Source organism: Astatotilapia calliptera, chromosome 18 (assembly GCF_900246225.1).
Source record: "Astatotilapia calliptera chromosome 18, fAstCal1.2, whole genome shotgun sequence".
Taxonomy (NCBI): Eukaryota; Metazoa; Chordata; class Actinopteri; order Cichliformes; family Cichlidae; genus Astatotilapia; species Astatotilapia calliptera.
The window spans coordinates 2,335,796-2,355,225 of record NC_039319.1 but is presented as its reverse complement, the minus strand read 5'-3'; the positions used below and the strand labels follow the sequence as shown (position 1 = coordinate 2,355,225).

Sequence of the window (19,430 nt, the reverse complement as noted above, 5' to 3'; positions counted from 1 at the left end):
TATTTTTCTTTATAGTTTCATTATATTTAGTGTTTTCATCACAGCTGTTAAACAACAGATAACAGTGTTTGTTACTAAATTCACAGCAACATGAATGTTTCTGAGTGTTTGTGCATCATGTGACCCAGATTTTTGGATCTGCTGTCAGATTGAAATGAAGACGATGAAACCACAGCAGCTTCAGCTGAGCTGTCAATCAGCAGCAGCAGTCTTATCTGTGGGCCGCAGGGGCTGATGGGAGCTTTGAGGACCTGTTAGAAACCACGTGGCCCTCGTCTGATCTCACAGCTCGTCCTTGTTTGGCCTCAGCTGCATCAGAGCGCCACTTCTCCCCAGGTTCACCAGAGGAAACACCACTGCACAAAATGCTTTTCCTCCCAGCTGCTGCTCTGTGCTGTCTGTGTTCAGGTGAGTGTTTCCAGCCAATCAGGAGCCAACAAAGTCAACCTGTAACAAACACTGTCACACTAACCTTCATCTATCTGTCTGTGTCTCTACAGCACTGGTTACCATGGCAGCAGAACAGCTGATTCAGGAGGATTTAACATTGACCAGGAGAGTTGGAGAAAGTGTCTCCTTCAGCTGTGGAGGGACTGAACAGTGTAGCAGCAGCTATGTGCTCTGGTACCAGAAGAAAGAAAAAGAAACATTCCAATTTATTTTTATTTTTGACAAAGATAACGGCCAAGTCCTATCAGGCTATGATAAAGATGATTTCTCATCTTTGAACAAAGGGAAAGACTGGGAGTTAGAGATTAAGAAAGTTAAACCTGATCATTCAGCCACCTACTACTGCTCCTGTTGGGTGTCTGCTCCCCACAGTGAGAAATGATCCCTGCAGCCTGAACAAAAACCAACAGATGAACAGATGTCAAACAGTGTCTGTGACAGGAAGAGAGCAGTAAACCACAGCCCAGCTTCACATGTTTCACCTCCATCTCAGAGTCACAAACATACTGAGCTCCATGTTGGTTTACTGCTGTAAGAATTAAGATTATTTAATTTTAGCAATTATGTTAGCATGCTAAAATGAGTATTGTTTGTTAACTTTGGCCAATAAGCTTGAAAACAAAACACAGCTTCATGTGACAGTTTTGTTTTTTAGTGTTCAAGTCCAAGTCCCATTTAATCTTTCTTGCTTCCTTAAAGTGTTTACAGTTCAACTTTAGAATTCAAAAGAGCCCTCAGCATATTTTAATATTATATTTATTATATTACTATTAATATATTTCTCCAAAGAATCATGACTGTATATGAGTCTTGTAAAACATTTGTCTTAATGTTGTCTTATGTCAGATTTCAGTCAAGTCAGTTTTTAATTCAATTAATTCAATATCACACTCGCCATCATCCAATCAAGTCTGTGTAACTGGGAAGAAAATAGTCCGTTTAGTGACACAGGATACAAACATGGAAGCAAGATGCATAATTAGGATTATTTATAATAAATATGAATAAATTAGTGCAACTTCTTTAACCATAAAGAATAACAATCCTTTAGGACAGTGTCTCATCAATGCACTGAACTCACTATGTTATCCACCTAACAGCCTCCACATGCTCTCACTGTAATTTCCCCTCATGAATGAATTTATGCTGCACTAATCTGAATGTTTGCAGGGAAATCAAACGCATTTCACTGGCAGTACTCGAGCTGACTTACCTTTGTTTGAATGACGACTTGTATGCGCTGATTCCACAGACAAGGCACGAAAATATGTCAGGCTACGTCAGTAGCGGTTGGTCTTCAGGGTTTCCACTCCACGGCCGTATTTCATACGGGTCCACATTTCCAATGCACGCTATTTTCTGCAAGTACAGCTGCTTTGCCTCTGGACGCAATCGGTCTCTATACTGTTCATTCTCTTTTGAGCTGCTTTTAAGCATCTTTCTTGGAGTCTTCGCTCCAACACTGTCATGGTCTGCGGCCCGGCGTCCGAGGTGCTGGTGGGATGCCCACTCCCGTGGGCGTAGCTGCTAACTCCACACCTGCATCCCATCCCAGGCGATCATCAGGTGGACCATTTAATCCTGCCCAGCCTGCTGCTCCACGCCAGTCTGTAGTCGTCCTTCAGCGGTAACGTACACCTGCGGGAAAGCCCTTATGCAAACCTATCCGTGTGAACTAACACTAACTCTGCCCTGTGTACTCAGATCACTGCTCGGCGTGTTTTGAGTCACCAGCCTGTCCACCTGCCCGTCCGGAATTTGGATCACGATCAGCCCCAGCCGCCTCGACCTTTCTGGAGCTTCTGCCCACGGACCCTCACCCCTCCCTCCGGTTCCCTCGGCCCCGCTATCATCGTAAGACGCGTACTCTACCTCCCTTCGTATGCTGCCGTTTTCCCCGCACCCCAATAATCCTTTTTCCTTTTTCTGTTTCAGCCTCCCACAGTCCCGCTCTCGGCGTTCCAGCGCGACTCGCCTCCCGGTCCCTCGGTTTCTCTGGTTCCGTGCGTTTTTTGCCTTCTACCCTCCCGGGACACCCTCAGTTATAATAAAGTTTATTTTTGTTCTCTCGTACCGCTGTGTGTGTGTTCTGCTCCTGGGTCCAGCTTGTGCGTGGAACTTCAGTTCATGACAAACACAGTGTGTTTGTTTTGATTCGTAGACCCCGAAAATGGCGCTGCGCTCCCACAATGCATTGCGGCGTGACGTCAACTCCAAAGCCCTTATGCTCTGATGCATTGTGGGAGATGGAGTTATTCAGGAGATGCTGTTTCCTGAATAACTGAATAATCAGATCAGTAATTTCGTGACACTAATCAGTCATTTTGATTTAAAACACAGTTTAACTGAAGTGGTCAAACTGTTGTGATGATGTGGGGACTTTGCTGTGACTTATAAAGTGTCTGCTTACTTTTATTTGTTCTGTAAATATTGTAGTAGTGGCTAGTTTTAACCTTCTGATCCACACATCTGCTGCTGGTTACCAGTGAAGGAACTGATGTACTTTATTATAGTTTGTTAAAGATTTCTCTTCTGTTCTGGTCAATTTGAGCTTTAGTGTTTGTTTACAGCACAGCTGCATACAAGTGACAGCAAGTCAAAGTGAAGTTACCTGTCTGTCAGTAGCAGCCTGTATTCTGATTTATGTCTTTATTCAGTGTAAAGTTTAACTTTGGCACAAAGACTTAGAGAGGAGGACAGAGAGGGCGAGAGCAGGATGAAGACAGCAAAGAGAGCAAAAAGAAAAAGTAAGAGAGGACATGTGGTTAAATTCACCAAAAGGATAAAGTTTATGAAGAGTTCACATAACTAAAGAGCGTTTTGTACTGTTATCAGTTGTGGATCCTGACCTGCTGCTATAATAATTACTATGAGATTATATATTTGCTATTTTCTAGTTTGTAGTTGAGTGAGGAGGATGGAGAAAGAGAGGACAGAGAGGTTGTACAAAAACAGGAATAATGATAATCATTTTTATAAAGTTTTTCATGTATTTTATTGATGAATTGCTTTCCAGTAGCACATTTCTAAAAATGCCAGTGAACATTGTGAACAGAGAATATTGATATGAATGATATCAGGAATCACTCCAACCACGGCTGAACAGGATGCCTGCCACTACAAATCTATTCTCCACTCATGGAATTGTAATGTTTGTCTAATTCAGCTGAGATGTGCAAACATGAAAAGGGTTGATTGCATTCACAATCAGCATATTCCATTAATAATAATTACAAGGCACTGCATGCATGACATTATGATTGGGAGGTGAGTCGCCTAAAAGTTGGAACCAAGAGTCTCACCTGAGCAAACATGAGACAGAATTCATGCTGAGGTTTTCAGACATGAAGCATAATTTAGGTCTGATTTTTCTGCTGGTTCAGTGAATTTCTGTCAGAGGATGAAGAAGCTCTCAGTGTTGGAATCTGTGAGATGTCAGCCTTCAACAAAGGCCTTGTTTGTCTGTTTACATGCCGTCGGGTGAACAGGGGATTCTGTGCTTTGTGTTTACATCGTTTGTGGGATTTACTGACCTGCTCTTTTAATTTGTTGTTCTTACGTTTTAATTTTAGCTTTTTGGTGGTTAAAAATAGTTTCTATGAGTTGTAAGATTTATTCAGAAGTTTTTGTGGATACCACACATTTCTATATTTACGTAAAAGAGTCTGGCATCATGTCCTTGAAACTAAAACTTCCCCCTTCTGCCCATTTACATAAAATTAAAAAAATCAATGCTAGCACTTCCACCTGATTTTAAACTTAATCATGAAACATAACCTGCAACTCAACTTTCACTGTTTCTTCTTTCAGATGCAGGCTCAGTGCTGTTGAAGAGCTTGAGAGCAAAAATTAGATTTAAAAACTTTATTCAGTCTCATTCTACATACAAACCTCATATCAGGTCAGCAAGTACAGTGCAGCAGAAGTATCCTGTTTTAGGATCAGATATTAATGCTTGTAGAACAATAAAATTGGTGTAAAATAGTTTACTGCCAACAGAAAAAAATATAAAATCAAGAAACAAAGTTGGATGTATAAATCTATGTTATTTATTATTTATTACTGACGCTCGTTAGGGAAACACAGACCAGGCTATTAAACATCCAAAAAACAAACAAACTTTGGACCCTCCTGTTGTTTGCACACAGAGGTTCAATTATTGTTCTTTATTAGAGATGGGACTTTAATGCGTTAATTGACATTCGTTAATTTGAAAAAATAACACGTTTAAAAAACACGCATTTAATCGCACTTTCCAAGCAAAGGGGAACTTTTGTCAATGCACACTTTTCTGGTACTGTAAACCAATTACACTGATGCACAAACTACAAAAATGGAAGATGCAAATTTCATTTCAAAAGAAATTTGTTAAAAGTGCAGTTTTTGTGCAAACTGGACTTTGGATGCCACCAAAGCACCTCAACCATACGGTACCATCTAAATGCAAAACACGTTGCAGCGAGCACAGAAACTGTGGGAGCTGTTAGCGGTAGCAGTCCCAGTCAGAGTACCAACAAAAAGGTGTCGGCAGCCCAAACTTGATGAAATGACTGGCTTCAGGACCAAAATTAGTAAGTCAGCATCGGACAAACTTACAAATTCTCTCACAAAATGTATTGCTCTGGACTGTAGACCACTATCAGTGGTAGAAGATAGGGGGGTTGGAAAATGTGCTACAGATTCAGATGAGGAAGCCCTGTGTAAGTTTGTACAGAGCAGAATCCACCATCAGCGAGACAGACTGCACACCGCAGTTTGACCCGTCGAGCAGCGACCCACCCACAGCTGTGTGTCCTGGCCCACAAGTATTTGATTTGTCCTGCCACTTCTGCCCCATGTAGGAGACTGTTCTCACTTACAGGTCACATAGGATCAAAACAGAGCTGCTCTGAAAATGTGAACATGTTAGTAGAGAGAGAGTAAATAAGCATGGAGGTCTTGTGAGTCCAATGTGTTTGTTAGTTGTTGCACTAAAATGCTCAATGATCACACTGTTTTAGCCTAATGTACAAAATAATGTTGGCAAAGGTTACTCAGAGTTTAAAGGTGAAGCTGGTCAAGTAACCGTTTATGTTTCCGCCTTTTTACTTTTATACAGAAAACTGCACTTTATGCTGAAATTTGTATTATTATTACTTAAAGACAATACCATTTGAAAATCCACATAAAGTACTTAAAATAACACTTGAATTTTAAGTCTGTCCAACTTTGGCCAGGGATTTTTTTAATGCAGTTTATGTCAGGGCTCTGTGTGCGGGCAGGCAGAGATGAGGATCCAAATGCAGGACTCAAACACAGAATTGAAACTCAAAAAAAACCTCAGCTTTATTGCTGGCAGAAAAACAAACATGGAGTGAGGATGAAACACTGAGACCAAGGACACACAGGCATAATTCTGAGGGTACGACGCGACACTGAGCATGGGAAAACACAGGGCTTATATACACAGGGTAGTGGCGGACCCCCTCAGACATCGGTGCGTTGGTGGTTCTTTGTGTCCGGGGATGGGCGTCCAGGTACACGCCGGCTCACTCCTTGGCGGCCGCTTATCGGGGCCTGGAGCCTGGGGCTCGCTCGGGCCACTTCGGAGGTGGGGTGCCCCCGGCCTCTCGGCCTGGGGCTCGGTCACTCAGGCGCAGCTGGCTGCCGGCGGAGCTCACGGGCGCGTCACTGCAACTCCCCCTGGCTTCTGCTCCGCGGCTGCTGAGTGAGCCCTCATCTGGGACTCTCCTCAGCTCTTTCCGGGACAGTGGCGCAGCTGCCCCTCTGTTGGTCTTCCTTGGTCTCTTGTGTTCTGGGGGCCTCTGGATGTCTGGAGTTTTGATCTCCTCCATACCTGCTTCATGCCCTGGAGGACGGGGCTGTGGCCCCCCCCACACCCTCTAGCAGATCATTACATGAAGGAACCTTTTAAAAAACAAAAAACAAGCGCGTCCATGCTCACAGGTGTACACACGGGTGATCACACCCACAAACTACACCCTTTTTGGCTCCTACCTCAAAGCACACTGTGTTCTGTTGATCTTATGTGCTGCACAATAATGTTTAACATTTAGTATTTACTGTCATATTCCCATATATCATTGTGATGTTGTTTATTCTATTACTCTTGTTCTCTTCTGCTTGCTTTCTTTTTTCTTTCTCAGCAGGTGATCCAGGTGATTGATATATGCATTTTTTTCTCTGCCCGTTCTGTTGGTTTTTGTCTTTTGCCCTTCTCCCCCGTTCCTCTTCTCAGCTGTTTCTCTTTCCCTCTTTCTTTCTCCCCTTCTTTCCCCCAGTCAAGTCTGTCCCGTATTCAGTAAGTGAAAATAAAATAAACAATAAAAAGTGAATCAAATGGACCATTACGGCAAGGCTGGGATGGTCAATTTGGTAAAGTAAATCCGTTGGGCATCTTTCTTTGCCTTTAGACAACAATTCTGATGCAAAAGAGCCAAACGGGACAGGCCAAAAAAAAAAAAAAAAAGGGTAGTAACGGGGGAATCGGCAACAGGAGGGAGACACAGCTGGGAGAGATCAGGGTTAACGAGACGGGGGAGCTAAGCTGCACACACTAACATAAGACAAAGACTTTCACAATAAAACAGGAAACATGAATTACTAAACAAGCATGCAGACTTTACACTGAGAGACAGACAGAATGACACATGGAATCTGAACTAAACTAAACGTGAGATATAACTGAGAACAAATCCTTAAGCATGGATAAACAGAAACAAGAAATAATAATCATCATCATCACTACGAGAAGAAAACAATCCATGAAGCAGAAATAAACCAAAACATAATAAACTCAAAATACTGGGTCCAACGGACCCAGAACCGTGACAGTTTAAATGCTTTTTTCCCCATAAATTGAAAGAGCTTGAGTTATAATATTCATGTGCATGACTATTATTTCATTCTGTCGCCCACTAAAACCCTTTTAAATAAAAAAAAAGTGCTTTGGGGCAAATTTTCATGTGCGATTAAATGTGATTAATCAAGATTAATTAATTACAAAGCCTCTAATTAAGTTGATTTTTTTAATTGAGTCCCACCCTTATTATTTATATAACGCCAAACCCCAACAACAGTCTGCTCAATGAAGTTTTATACCGTAAGTTAAAAACCCTACAATAATACAGAGAAAACCGTAATAAGCACACAAAACCCTACAAGCAAACACTTTGTGGGAAATGGGAAAGAAAAACTCTCTTTCAGCAGGAAGAATCGTCCAGCAAAACCAGGCTCAGGGAGGATTCATCATCTGTCACAGCTGGCTGGAGTGAAGGGAGGTAAACAAGGCTAAAGAAACGCTGTGGAAGAGAGCAAGAGATCAATAAGGATTTATTATAAAATGCAGAGTGCTGTATAAAACATAGTGAGTGAAGAAGAGATGAGAGAAGGAGAAATGTCCAGTGCATCATGGGAATCCCTCAGCAGCCTAAGCCTACTGCAGCATAACTAAGGAAGGATTCGGGGTCTCCTAAATCAAATGAAATCAAATCACTTTTATTGTCACATCACATGTGCAGGTACATTGGTACAGCACATGTGAGTGAAATTCTTGTGTGCGAGCTTCACAAGCAACAGAGTTGTGCAAAATACAATAATGTAAACAAGCAGAATACAAGAATGGCTACATCTGAAACTAATAAATATATGTACAATATATAATAGTATATGCATTTCCTGATCCAGTCATAACTATATGGTTTAGCAAAAAGGATGATGTCATCCTGTATTGAGTGTGGACACAGCAAGCAATATAATGCTGACACAAAGCTGACTGACTGCCATGAATAACTACATTTTAAGCAGACTAAACAGAAGCCTTTAAATTCCAGTTGCATTATGCATGTCAGGTGTTTCAGTCCAGACCTCAAATGCTGACCTGGATCAAAAATTCAGAATCAGTTAATGAAGAATCCATGTGCATTAAAGAAAAGAGAAGAAGAGACAGTCATGTTGATATGAACATTAGAGAAACACATCATGGAGCTGAAATATGATCCTGCTTCCTCATTTGGACTCATTCACCTCAGCTGACACGTTCAGCAGCAGACAGGTTTTTGTAGCAGTCTGTCTCACTGTGGGAGGAAGATGGTGGTACCTCATCTTTGGCTCTGGAACTAAACTGTCTGTAACAGGTAAGAACAAACATTTATTTTCCTTCAGTTGTTTTATTGTAGAAGCTGAAAATGTGTTTAAAGTCAGTTTGTGCTGCTTCAGGCTTTACATGTTAGTTTTTCATCATTAGTAGAGAATTCATCTGCAGCCATTGTTACATAAGAAAAGCTCAATAATCTCTGAAAACATGTTGAAATCTCACTGAACAACTAAAGTTATTCTTTATTTCTGCAAATATTAGTGATGTTACAAATATTTAGGATTTGATCCTCTCAGTGATTCTGCTGGTTTTTAACACAAGATCATATTTGATGTTGTAATAAGTTGCAGCAAACTTGTAAATTAAAAATTATGCTGAAGAGAAAATTAAGATTTAGTTTTCAAAGATGTATCTTCTTCATGAAAAGAGGATTTCTTGCAATTACATTCATCTATAAATTGACATAGATATTGATCAGGGACGTGTAAAACATTTGTAATATGGAATATAAATAATGAGGCTAAAATATGACATTGTTCTTACTGAGGTTTGTTTGATGTGTGAGTCTAAATTTCAAATGAAAAGAAAAACTTGAAAAACGTCACCAGTAAATGATTCTTTAAAAAGAATGAAGAAATAAATAGATATTTTCACATACTTTAAAGTCATAACATAAAGTATGACAATTATTTTATATTATGTTAATAAAAGGTAAAAAATGCTCATTCAAGTTTCTGCTTCATTGGATTTAAATGTAATTATTTATTCACACATATGAAAAGCGCATAATAAAACCAAACAGTAGATGTATTGCTGTTCCAGTTACTGCAGAATAAAACCAAAGAATTATGAAATCTGAAAAAGAAGTATGGTATTAATTCAAACATTTAAAAATCACCTGTTTAAAAGCTGATACAAAAATTTAAATTTCATTGTTGGAATTAAATCATGGTGAAAAATGTTGTGTTATGTTTAGTGCAGAATAATGTCAAAAATGATTAATGTATTTTTGAACAACAGTATCGAGAAAAAACACTACACACACACACACACACACATATATTTATTTATATATATATGTAGTAAATATATATAAATTTTATAAATATACCAAATTACAAAAAAAATACAAAAAATTTGAAATGCATTTTATTTCATGATATAAAATCATGCTGAGTGTTCCTCATGTGAGCCATGATGACATGAGGTGATGACTGTGTTTGATATGAAGCTGAATCCAGTGTATGTAGTGAACTTTGTGCTGATGAGTAGTTTAGTGATCAGAGTCCATGTAGTTTCCAGGATCAGACTGAATGCAGTGCAGTGCTGGAAGCTGCTGCTGACTGTGTGAATGTGTGTCTGTGCTGCTTGTTGCTGCTGTCAAACTTCAGATGAGCAGGTAGTGAAGCCCGTGGTGAGCGTGTACCCAGCAGCATCCAGAGCCCACCTGGAGGGGAACAGCTCCCTGCTGTGTGTGGCCTCAGCCATGTTTCCTCCTCTGGTCCAGTTCTCCTGGAAAAGACAGAAGAAGAACGGCGGAGAAGCGGAGGAGCTGCCCCCTGCTGAGGGAGAGCAGCTGGAGCTCAGAGAGGCGGGACGCACCATTGCCATCAGGATGGTTGATGGGAGCCATTCTGACACATATAAATACAGCTGCTGGGTGAAGCACGAGGGGGGCACAGTGGAGGCCCGAACACAACAAGGTAATGAAGGCTTGGTGACTGTGTTCAGCAGTGATTCAGCTTCATGTGGAGATGCTGTCAAAGAGAGCAGAGCAGCAGAGTACTGACATTTCTCACTGCAGCTCCAAACATTTGACTCCTTTTCTTTATCCACCCACAGATTATCTTCCTTCTCTTCCTTCTATACACGAGGTGAAGCTGCTCTGCCTGCTGTACACAGTGCTGATAGTGAAGAGTCTGGTGTACTGCTGTGGACTCTCTCTGCTGATGATGCTCACAAACAAGGGAGCGTCCACCAACTGCACACATGCTGACTGACTGTTTCCTGCTCGCCTTTTCTCACCATCAGATTTCCTCCAGTCAGCAGTCAGAAATGTAAATTAACTTCTGGTTGGTTCAATGTTTCATTACTGAGCATTTGACCTTTTCTCATTTAATCATCTTAAACTGTGTAACATAAATTTACAGATAAACATGTTTGATGTGTTTGTAAAAGTGTAGATTCTTTATGTGAAGATTTCTTTTGTACATCTCTGCAGAAAAACTCAGCTGATGCATTCAGATCCCACCATAACAAAATAACAGTGTAGTTATTTGTCTGAAGTAAAAATAAAGATTGTGATTTTAAGAATGCATTTCTCATCTCTTCTGTGATACATAACCTGTGTGACTGCAGCATTCACAGATCATAAACTTGCTCTCCTGCAGCAGACGGGCTGTGTGGGTTTCTGCTCTGCAGCCTCCACACCGTTAGCTGTGGCTTTCACTTTAATAACACAACGACAGTTACAAGCATGAACTCTGCTTCAAGTTGTTCAGGAAGCATCTGTGTTCATGTGTGTGAGAGAAACAAAGTGTGAACTCAGAGCTGTTACACAGTTGATGTTTAGTACGATCACAAAAGACAAATACAAGATGAAGTCTGAACATTAAATCCCACAGAACTCAAGTTGAACCGTTATGATTTAAAAACACTGAAAAAGGGAATAAATTAAGACAAGATTTGTAAAAACAATTTCACAAAACACCATCAGTTCAGATGGATGTTGAGCATCTTTCCATCTTTTTCTAATAATCATAAATATGTAAAATGTTTAATCAAAATGTGTCATTGATTAATCAGCTTAATTATTCAGACTAGTACAATTTATACAAATAATATAATTGAAATAAAACATAATTATTATAATTAAGAGCAGCACAGAGAAACAAACTCAAACAAAGAACATTCATCAATTTGATGATTGAACCAGTGCTGAATATTTATTAAGTTCACCCACGCTGTGCTGTAAATTCTGTTGATATTAATATTAATATTTAACCCTCATAATGTCCCGATTTCCACACACCTGTGGTCCTCAGGGTCACAAATGTCCCCACTTCATTTCAGTGTTTTTAAAGTATAAATTGTCGATCAATTCAGTGTAATAAATACATGAAATGATCAGTTATTGTGATCATTGTTTCCCAACCAGAGTCGGTCGCTTTAACAGATGATCACAGACGGCTTTATGTCAAAGTTAATGTAGGAAGCTGTTTTTAAACGACTTCAAGTTTTTTACTGGCAGCAAATAATCAGGTTTTCCTTTGGGCTCAAAAATGACCCCGTCTGCTTTGACTATTTATAAATGAAAGGTATAAAATATCATCCATCTCTGTGTTTCAAGGTTTGATTCAACTTTATTCCAACTCATTGCCTGACATGTTTCTGTATGTTGGCATGGTAGGAACAGCAGGGCATGGGTCTGAGTGAAGGCAAACCTTCATGAGGACAAAGGCGTGTCCATATTTGACACAAGTGCAGGAGGACAAATTAGAAATTCGCTGAACTTTAGTGATGCTTTTAAAGAATCTGTGATTTTAAAATCTTAAATGCAAATATAAAATCTGATGAGATTTATTCCACAGATTTGTGTTTTATGTCAGGGTAAATAATCTATAACAAGTTAAGTGATTTACTATGAAGTGAAAAAGAGCAAATATGAAACAGATGTTGTCATGGAGGAGTGGACTCAGGCGCAGACAAACTCAGACGCTCGATGGCGAAGAATTAAGTGAAGTTTGTTACAGGAGGTTCGGTGTGACGACAACGAGTGATGAAAACAAACATGAACTAAAGGCGAGAGCCTAAAAATCGGCTCTGAGGTAAATGACTCATTTACAAGGTATCAGGTATCACAGCACGCTGTGAGACGCTGTCAGCAGCACTGAAGGAAACACTGTGAACAGTGTTGAGACCACACCAGCCTCTCCCATCCTTTTGTCTTATAGAGATCACAGAGATGTTTCCAAATATTCCTACTTTTGGTAATTTGCAAATTTGACAACTATTGCTGCTAAAGGTAGCAATACCACAGATTTATTCCACCAGCGGAAGAGTCATCTACTGCTAATGAAGACAATTGTAAACATTAACGTGTTTAACGTCTCCCCGCACACCAAAGGAAACATTAAATAAACGAGCTGTGATATCTGTGACTGTTCTACGTCAGTCGGTTTGATAGTCACTGTCTAGACTTCTATTTCTGTCATTTGAGGTCAGAAGAGTTTTTTTTTTTTCTTTTTTTTTACAATTTTACATGTTATAAGCACAAACGAGCACCTTTGTAATTTCAGTTGTTTTCGTTTGTGTCGTCTACCTTGATGTCCATTTTTGTTGATATAGTTTGTGTTTGTTAGTGTCGACCACAGAGAGAGTTTACTGTCAGGTGTTGACATTGGTGAAAAACCTCAGTGAGCAACTGATGGTTAAAAGTGGTTATAATAAAAATGTTCAATTCATTCAGATATTTCTGTATTCAAAGCAAAAAATGGTTGATGTGAATGAGTGTACCAATTTTAGACACGATATGGTTGAAACTAAAACTTGTTATTGGAGCTTATTTAAACATACCGTGATATATATCGTGTATTGTGATATAGCCAAAAAATATTGTGATATTAGATTTTCCTCATATCGCCCGGCCGTACACAGGAGCCCTCAAGCTCCCAGATTAAAGACCGCCCCCGGGGCAAGTGGGGAGTGTAGACTGAAGGCCTTATTTTATTCTCTAAACTACATTTACATCTCTGTGGTGAAAACATGACACAAACACACACTACAAACTTCAGTAACAACTCAAAAAACAGATATAACAAAGAGCAAAGCACTCCCCCAGGTTTTGGGGTGTTTTTTACATTTCTTTTACCGCAGGCAGTAAAAGATCAAGTGCTCGGGGCCTTCAGCGGCTCTCACTTTTATTCATTTAAATTTCTAAAATGTTCCATCTTGGAAAAACAGACTTTTCAGTCTTTGTTTATCAGCATCAGTGGGTCCGACTCACTTGTATTAACACATTATCTCGTGCTACTGTCTGAATGTCATAACCTATTAAAAACCCACACAAAGCCAAAACATGTGGGCATGAAAAAAATCACTTTGTTGTCCCACACAAAATATCACAAACAATGTTCGACTCATGATGTTGATGACTTGAAATATCCACAAGATGTTTTATATAAAGGGCAATAATGTGTCATACAGTGCAGGTCAACATCATATTCTAGTGTCTATCATTTTTCCCCTGAGCTCATATTTCTATTTCAATTCAAAACACCTTAATTCCAGCTGTTTTTCAGCTAGAAGTATGTCCACAAAACACCAAACAGTATCTATAGTTTGTTTATCCCTAAAGTGCTCTGAGGAAAAAGAGAAAAAAATGAATTAAAATTAAAACTTTCATCCAAACAAAATCATTGAATCGCTGAAAATCGTCTCTTTTATTAGTGATTACAGGATATTTATGTTCTTAAATAGAATCTGTATCAAGATAAACACTAAAAATGATTTTGTAAAATCTATTGATTACATTTGCATTTCCATGATGCAGATAACAAATGAACTATGACTGTAGTGAACTTTGTGCTGATGAGTAGTTTAGTGATCAGAGTCCATGTAGTTTCCAGGATCAGACTGAATGCAGTGCAGTGCTGGAAGCTGCTGCTGACTGTGTGAATGTGTGTCTGTGCTGCTTGTTGCTGCTGTCAAACTTCAGATGAGCAGGTAGTGAAGCCCGTGGTGAGCGTGTACCCAGCAGCATCCAGCCGTGTCACAAACCTGTTTTCAGCCTTTACATGTTTGTGATAGGAATCTGAAGTAAAACTGTTAAGGTACAAAATCCAGAATCAACAGTCAAACATAATCCAAGCAAAGTTGTTTGTATTTAATGAGTTGCCCATATGAATGACTACATTGTCGAGCATTATTTTACACATTTATGTAACTGAATGTATTTGATAATTGTAATAAATTGTAATTGTAAAGCAAACGTAACCCAACAACATCTGGAGTTTTGTAAATCACAGTCAGAGTGCAGAAAATGTATTTTGATGAGTCTTAAACTACACAGCGAAACCAGAGTGGCTGTAATTTAAGACTTAAGGTGAAGAATTTGTTTCTTGTTTCCTTCAGTGACACACGCTGACCTGTGTGAATCAAACTTCCTCTCTTACAGCAGACGGGCTGTGTGGGTTTCTGTTCAGCAGCCTCCACTGTCAGCTGTGGCTTTGCATTTCAACACAACAACAGCTGCAACCACCAATTCTAGATAAGAATGATTCCAGTAACGACCTGACATGTGAGAGAAACAGCTCAAGTCCTGGACTCAGAGCTGAGAAATGAACTTTAGTGGAATCAGAGGAGAGACGATGCTCAGGCTCAACACTCGACCTTCGTTCTTACCCATAATTTTCCACTGAGAAGAGCATTTACAGAAGATATTATAAAGTGTGAACGTACAGTGTGTTTGTTGTCTTCCCTAAAATAACAAAACAAAAACTGTGAACATTTGTGCATAACAACGTACAGTAGAGTCAAAATATTTATATTATATTTGTATTTATATTGGTTCCTGAAATAATAACAAACAAGTGTATATTTATTGTAAAGGTCTGTAAGAAATGTATCAACTGATATGTCTCCATGCGTGCTCAATCATCCAGGTCAGTATGAGTTGATATTAAAAAGAAAAAATGATCAGAGAAAAAATGTTTTTATTGCTAATTTCATTCAGCTGTGTGAGACACTGAAAACATAACTGTGTTTTGACATGTGGTTACTAAAATGTTTCCAGTTATTTACTGTGACGTTAAACTTAAATCAGTCAAATAGACGCTTGTTTTCTCCAAATTCATCATGTTACTAAAGACTTAACACATTTATTTTAATGCATTTTAAGCACATAAGCACCACCAGTCTTGTCTTTTGTCCAATAGGAAGTCTGAAGACTCGTTACATTTCAGCTCGTCCTTGTTTGGCCTCAGCTGCATCAGAGCGCCACTTCTCCCCAGGTTCACCAGAGGAAACACCACTGCACAAAATGCTTTTCCTCCCAGCTGCTGCTCTGTGCTGTCTGTGTTCAGGTGAGTGTTTCCAGCCAATCAGGAGACATCCAATTTTAACAAAGACCATGAAAACAACCGTGTGTGTGTGTGTGTGTGTGTGTGTGTGTGTGTGTCCACAGTGCTGGTTACTGTGGCAGCAGAGCTGACTCAGGGTGATTTAACATTGACCAGGAATGTTGGAGAAAATTCCTCCTTCAGCTGAGGAGGGACTGAACAGCGTGATGGAAGATTAGTATTCTGGTACCAGAAACCAGACAAATAAGTTTTTACAGCGATTCTTAACATAGATAAACTCGACAGTCAAGTTGAATCAAGTTGTAATCTTCCTCAGAAAGATGATTTCTCAATGTGAATAAACAGAATGGATGTGAGCTTCAGAGAGACAAAGTTAAACCTGTTCAAGCAGCCACACACTACAGCTCCTGTTTCAAAACTGATCATCACAATAACAAATGATCCCTGCAGCCTGAACAAAAACCAACAGATGAACAGATGTCAGACAGTGTCTGTGACAGGAAGAGAGCAGTAAACCACAGCCCAGCTTCACATGTTTCACCTCCATCTCAGAGTCACAAACATACTGAGCTCACAGACTTAATTACCACAATCAGAAGTTGCTGCAGAAATGAAACTTTTTCAGATTAATATTTCAGCAGCTGTCAGCAAGAAATCACAGACACAACAAAAGAAATCATTTATTAACTTCTGCAATAAGTAACTCTTGTAAAATGATGCAATAATAAAAATGTCTTTTGATGACAAGTTTGGAAACACTTCCTGTGGCTCAATCGCAGGACAATAAAAACTGTTTTGACTGAATATAGTTGAGGTTCGGTTTTAGTAAATGTTAGTATATTAATAAATTAAGGTGTCTCTTTATAATACCAAACATCTGGATTGCAATAAACTTTGAAGCTAATGCAGCACTACTGTTATTGATCTTGGTTGGATCACATGTCTTATTTGGAGAGGAATCTCTACAGAAGTGTTTCAATATTGGAATAGAACATTGTTTAACCTGTAATGATTGTAAAGTAGAAATAAACAGCTCTGGGATGTGGTCAAACAGCAAATTCACATCATGTGTGTGCAGCTAACATGTCAAACTGTGTGACGCTGTCATCATCAATGTGGACATGAACCTCTGAGGAAGGTTTGCAACGCTGTGTTCAATCTATGCCCCAAAGAATGAAAGTAAAACGAGGTTCAACCTGGTGAAAGCAAAATGAACCTTAGAAAGCAAATGAGTGAAAGTTAGTTTTTTTCTTTTGCCTATAGCAGCACGACGAACGGGGTTTAGTAACTGCTCAGATTAACTATCATTTAAATATTGATTACATATTAAACTCACATGTGCTGATTCAGTGCAGCAGCACATGTGATGTGACAGTAAAAGTGATTTGATTAAACACAACGATGAGCATTTAGACTGATTTCAGCCTCAGACATAAATGTTTGCAAAAGCTTCACGTGAAATATTTCATCTGTAAAATTATTATTGTTGTTATATTGTAACTAGTGCTGTAACGAATTAACGCGGATCGCCTCGTGCGTGGGGCTGCACGGTGCTAACGCGTTAATGAGCTAACCGTGCTAACGCGTTGACGCCGTGCAGCCCCACGCACGAGGCGATCCGCGTTAACTCGTTACAGCAGATTTGCCGTCTTAATGCGGTTATGGTGGCCTCAGCCATGTTTCCTCCTCTGGTCCAGTTCTCCTGGAAAAGACAGAAGAAGAACGGCGGAGAAGCGGAGGAGCTGCCCCCTGCTGAGGGAGAGCAGCTGGAGCTCAGAGAGGCGGGATGGACAACTTCTATTTTAGTAGATTATACAGATGATCTCTACACGTACAGATACAGCTGCTATGTCAAGCATGAGGGGGAACATGGAGGGTCAACCAGAAAAAGGCCCTTAAGCCTTGGTGCCTGTTCCACTGTGAATCCCCTTAAAGACACGGACAACACACGTCTTTTGTGTTTCACTTCCAGGCTCCACAGGCCTCTCTTCCAGTCTCAGTGCAGGGTGAAGCTGCTCTGCCTGCTGTACACAGTGCTGATAGTGAAGAGTCTGGTGTACTGCTGTGGACTCTCTCTGCTGATGATGCTCACAAACAAGGGAGCGTCCACCAACTGCACACATGCTGACTGACTGTTTCCTCACACTCTTAGTAGGTGAAAATAAAAGCGATGTGTTGTGGCTCAATGTGGGGGGTTTATGGGGAGGGGGGCAAGTTTGTTTTTGGTTTTTTGTACTTACCCTGACATTCATGTTCATTTAATTCTTTACTTGGACTCAACAGTTTTCTAGTAGATGGACTCCTTTTCATTTAATATTCTAAAAGTTTTTATAAATAATAAAAATCAGCATCTGCTTCATGTTTAGTCCGTTTTAATTCACTGCAGTTCATCAGAAAATCAATAAGAGTTTTAATCAAAATTTTATTCTGCATATTTTGTCTTAGAGCTTCGGTCTCTCACATGAACGTACAAGAAGAAACAGAAGTTTCTCAAATGTAACATTTACATGTCAGCTGACAGAGGAGTTCAAATACATCTGTTTGAAATTTCATCAGTAAATAAACATTTTCATGTTTGGAGGAAACGGGTCTCTCTTGTACATGAGACATGAGTCTCAATGGGACTAAATGTATAAATAAAGGTTAAATAAACTAAAAATGATGCTCAAAATATTGATATTCTTGCACGTTTCACATGCGCTATAATCTATTATGTCACCAGGGTCAGACTAAATAATTAAATAATTTTTACAATTAGCAGAGTCAGGCGCAGAAATGTTTAAATGTGATAACTGATTATATGTTCAGAGTTGCATTTAATACTGATCCTCAACTACAACAGACTTTATTTTTTCAGTTACTATTTCATTTTTAAATTAATAAAAAGTCTGAATAATTAACCAGATCAAAGACACAATGTACTACTGACTGTTGGCTTCTGTGACTGTTTTTACAAGTGTCATTGTCTTGATTTATCCACTTCTTCAGTTAAAACTCCAGCAATGATTCTGTGAGATAATATTTAGACATTTTGTATTTTTCTTTTGTGATGAAACCAAATTAAAAGTGCATTTCATCACCCTGTATTTACACATGTATAATGATAAAGTTCAAATAAGTTCATTTGTCAGCTGTGAGTTGAGGATTTGAGCTGTTTCTCTCACAGGTGAAGAACACAGATCCTTCCTGGAATCATTCTTGAAGCAGAGTTCCTGCTTGTAACTGTCATTGTGTTATTAAAGTGAAAGCCACAGCTAACGGTGTGGAGGCTGCAGAGCAGAAACCCACACAGCCCGTCTGCTGCAGGAGAGCAAGTTTGATATGTGAATGCTACATTCATATACGTCGTTATGCATCAAAGACTGAAACGAGAAACACGTTCATCAGAATCAAGTCTTTATTTTTACATAAAACAACTACACTGTTACGGTAGGTTTCAAGCATCAACCCACATGAATGGCACAGCTGCATGATCCTGGAGTGAAGCCAAGAGGCACCATTACTTTTTCTGTAACGTTTAAAGAGGAAAAGATTTTGAATGTTTGAAACCCGAAACTGAATAACTGGTTCAAACACAGATGTGCTGGACTGCTCTGCTCACTGAAAACGTCATTATTTTCTCCAAGCGCTAGATGATGTTTTTTTAAACCTGTGCTGAATCTGTACAGAACGAGTTTGTGATTGTAAGAATAAAACTCACATATTCACTATACAAGGACCCAGAACTGAGAAAGAATATATCTTTCATTTCATTTTTTTCATTTCATTTATTTATTCATTTTCAGGCACAACAAATACCTATATTG

At 39.4% G+C, this 19,430-nt stretch overlaps 1 protein-coding gene across 2 annotated transcripts; it reads left to right on the top strand.

Moving 5' to 3' along the window:
- The first annotated feature begins 8,312 nt into the window (after positions 1–8,312).
- On the top strand, positions 8,313–17,759 carry LOC113010328 (immunoglobulin lambda-1 light chain-like). Of its 2 annotated transcripts, none has more exons than XM_026149366.1 (3): positions 8,313–8,585; positions 9,937–10,019; positions 17,289–17,759. In XM_026149366.1, exons 1-3 carry the CDS (start codon positions 8,444–8,446, stop codon positions 17,754–17,756), a joined length of 693 nt encoding a protein of 230 aa, XP_026005151.1. In that variant the 5' UTR covers positions 8,313–8,443; the 3' UTR covers positions 17,757–17,759. The 2 variants fall into 2 exon arrangements, with proteins under 2 accessions (XP_026005151.1, XP_026005152.1); XM_026149367.1 differs by lacking the exon at positions 17,289–17,759 and adding an exon at positions 10,388–10,858 and having other exon boundaries at positions 8,359–8,585; positions 9,937–10,248.
- Positions 17,760–19,430: the final 1,671 nt, after the last annotated feature.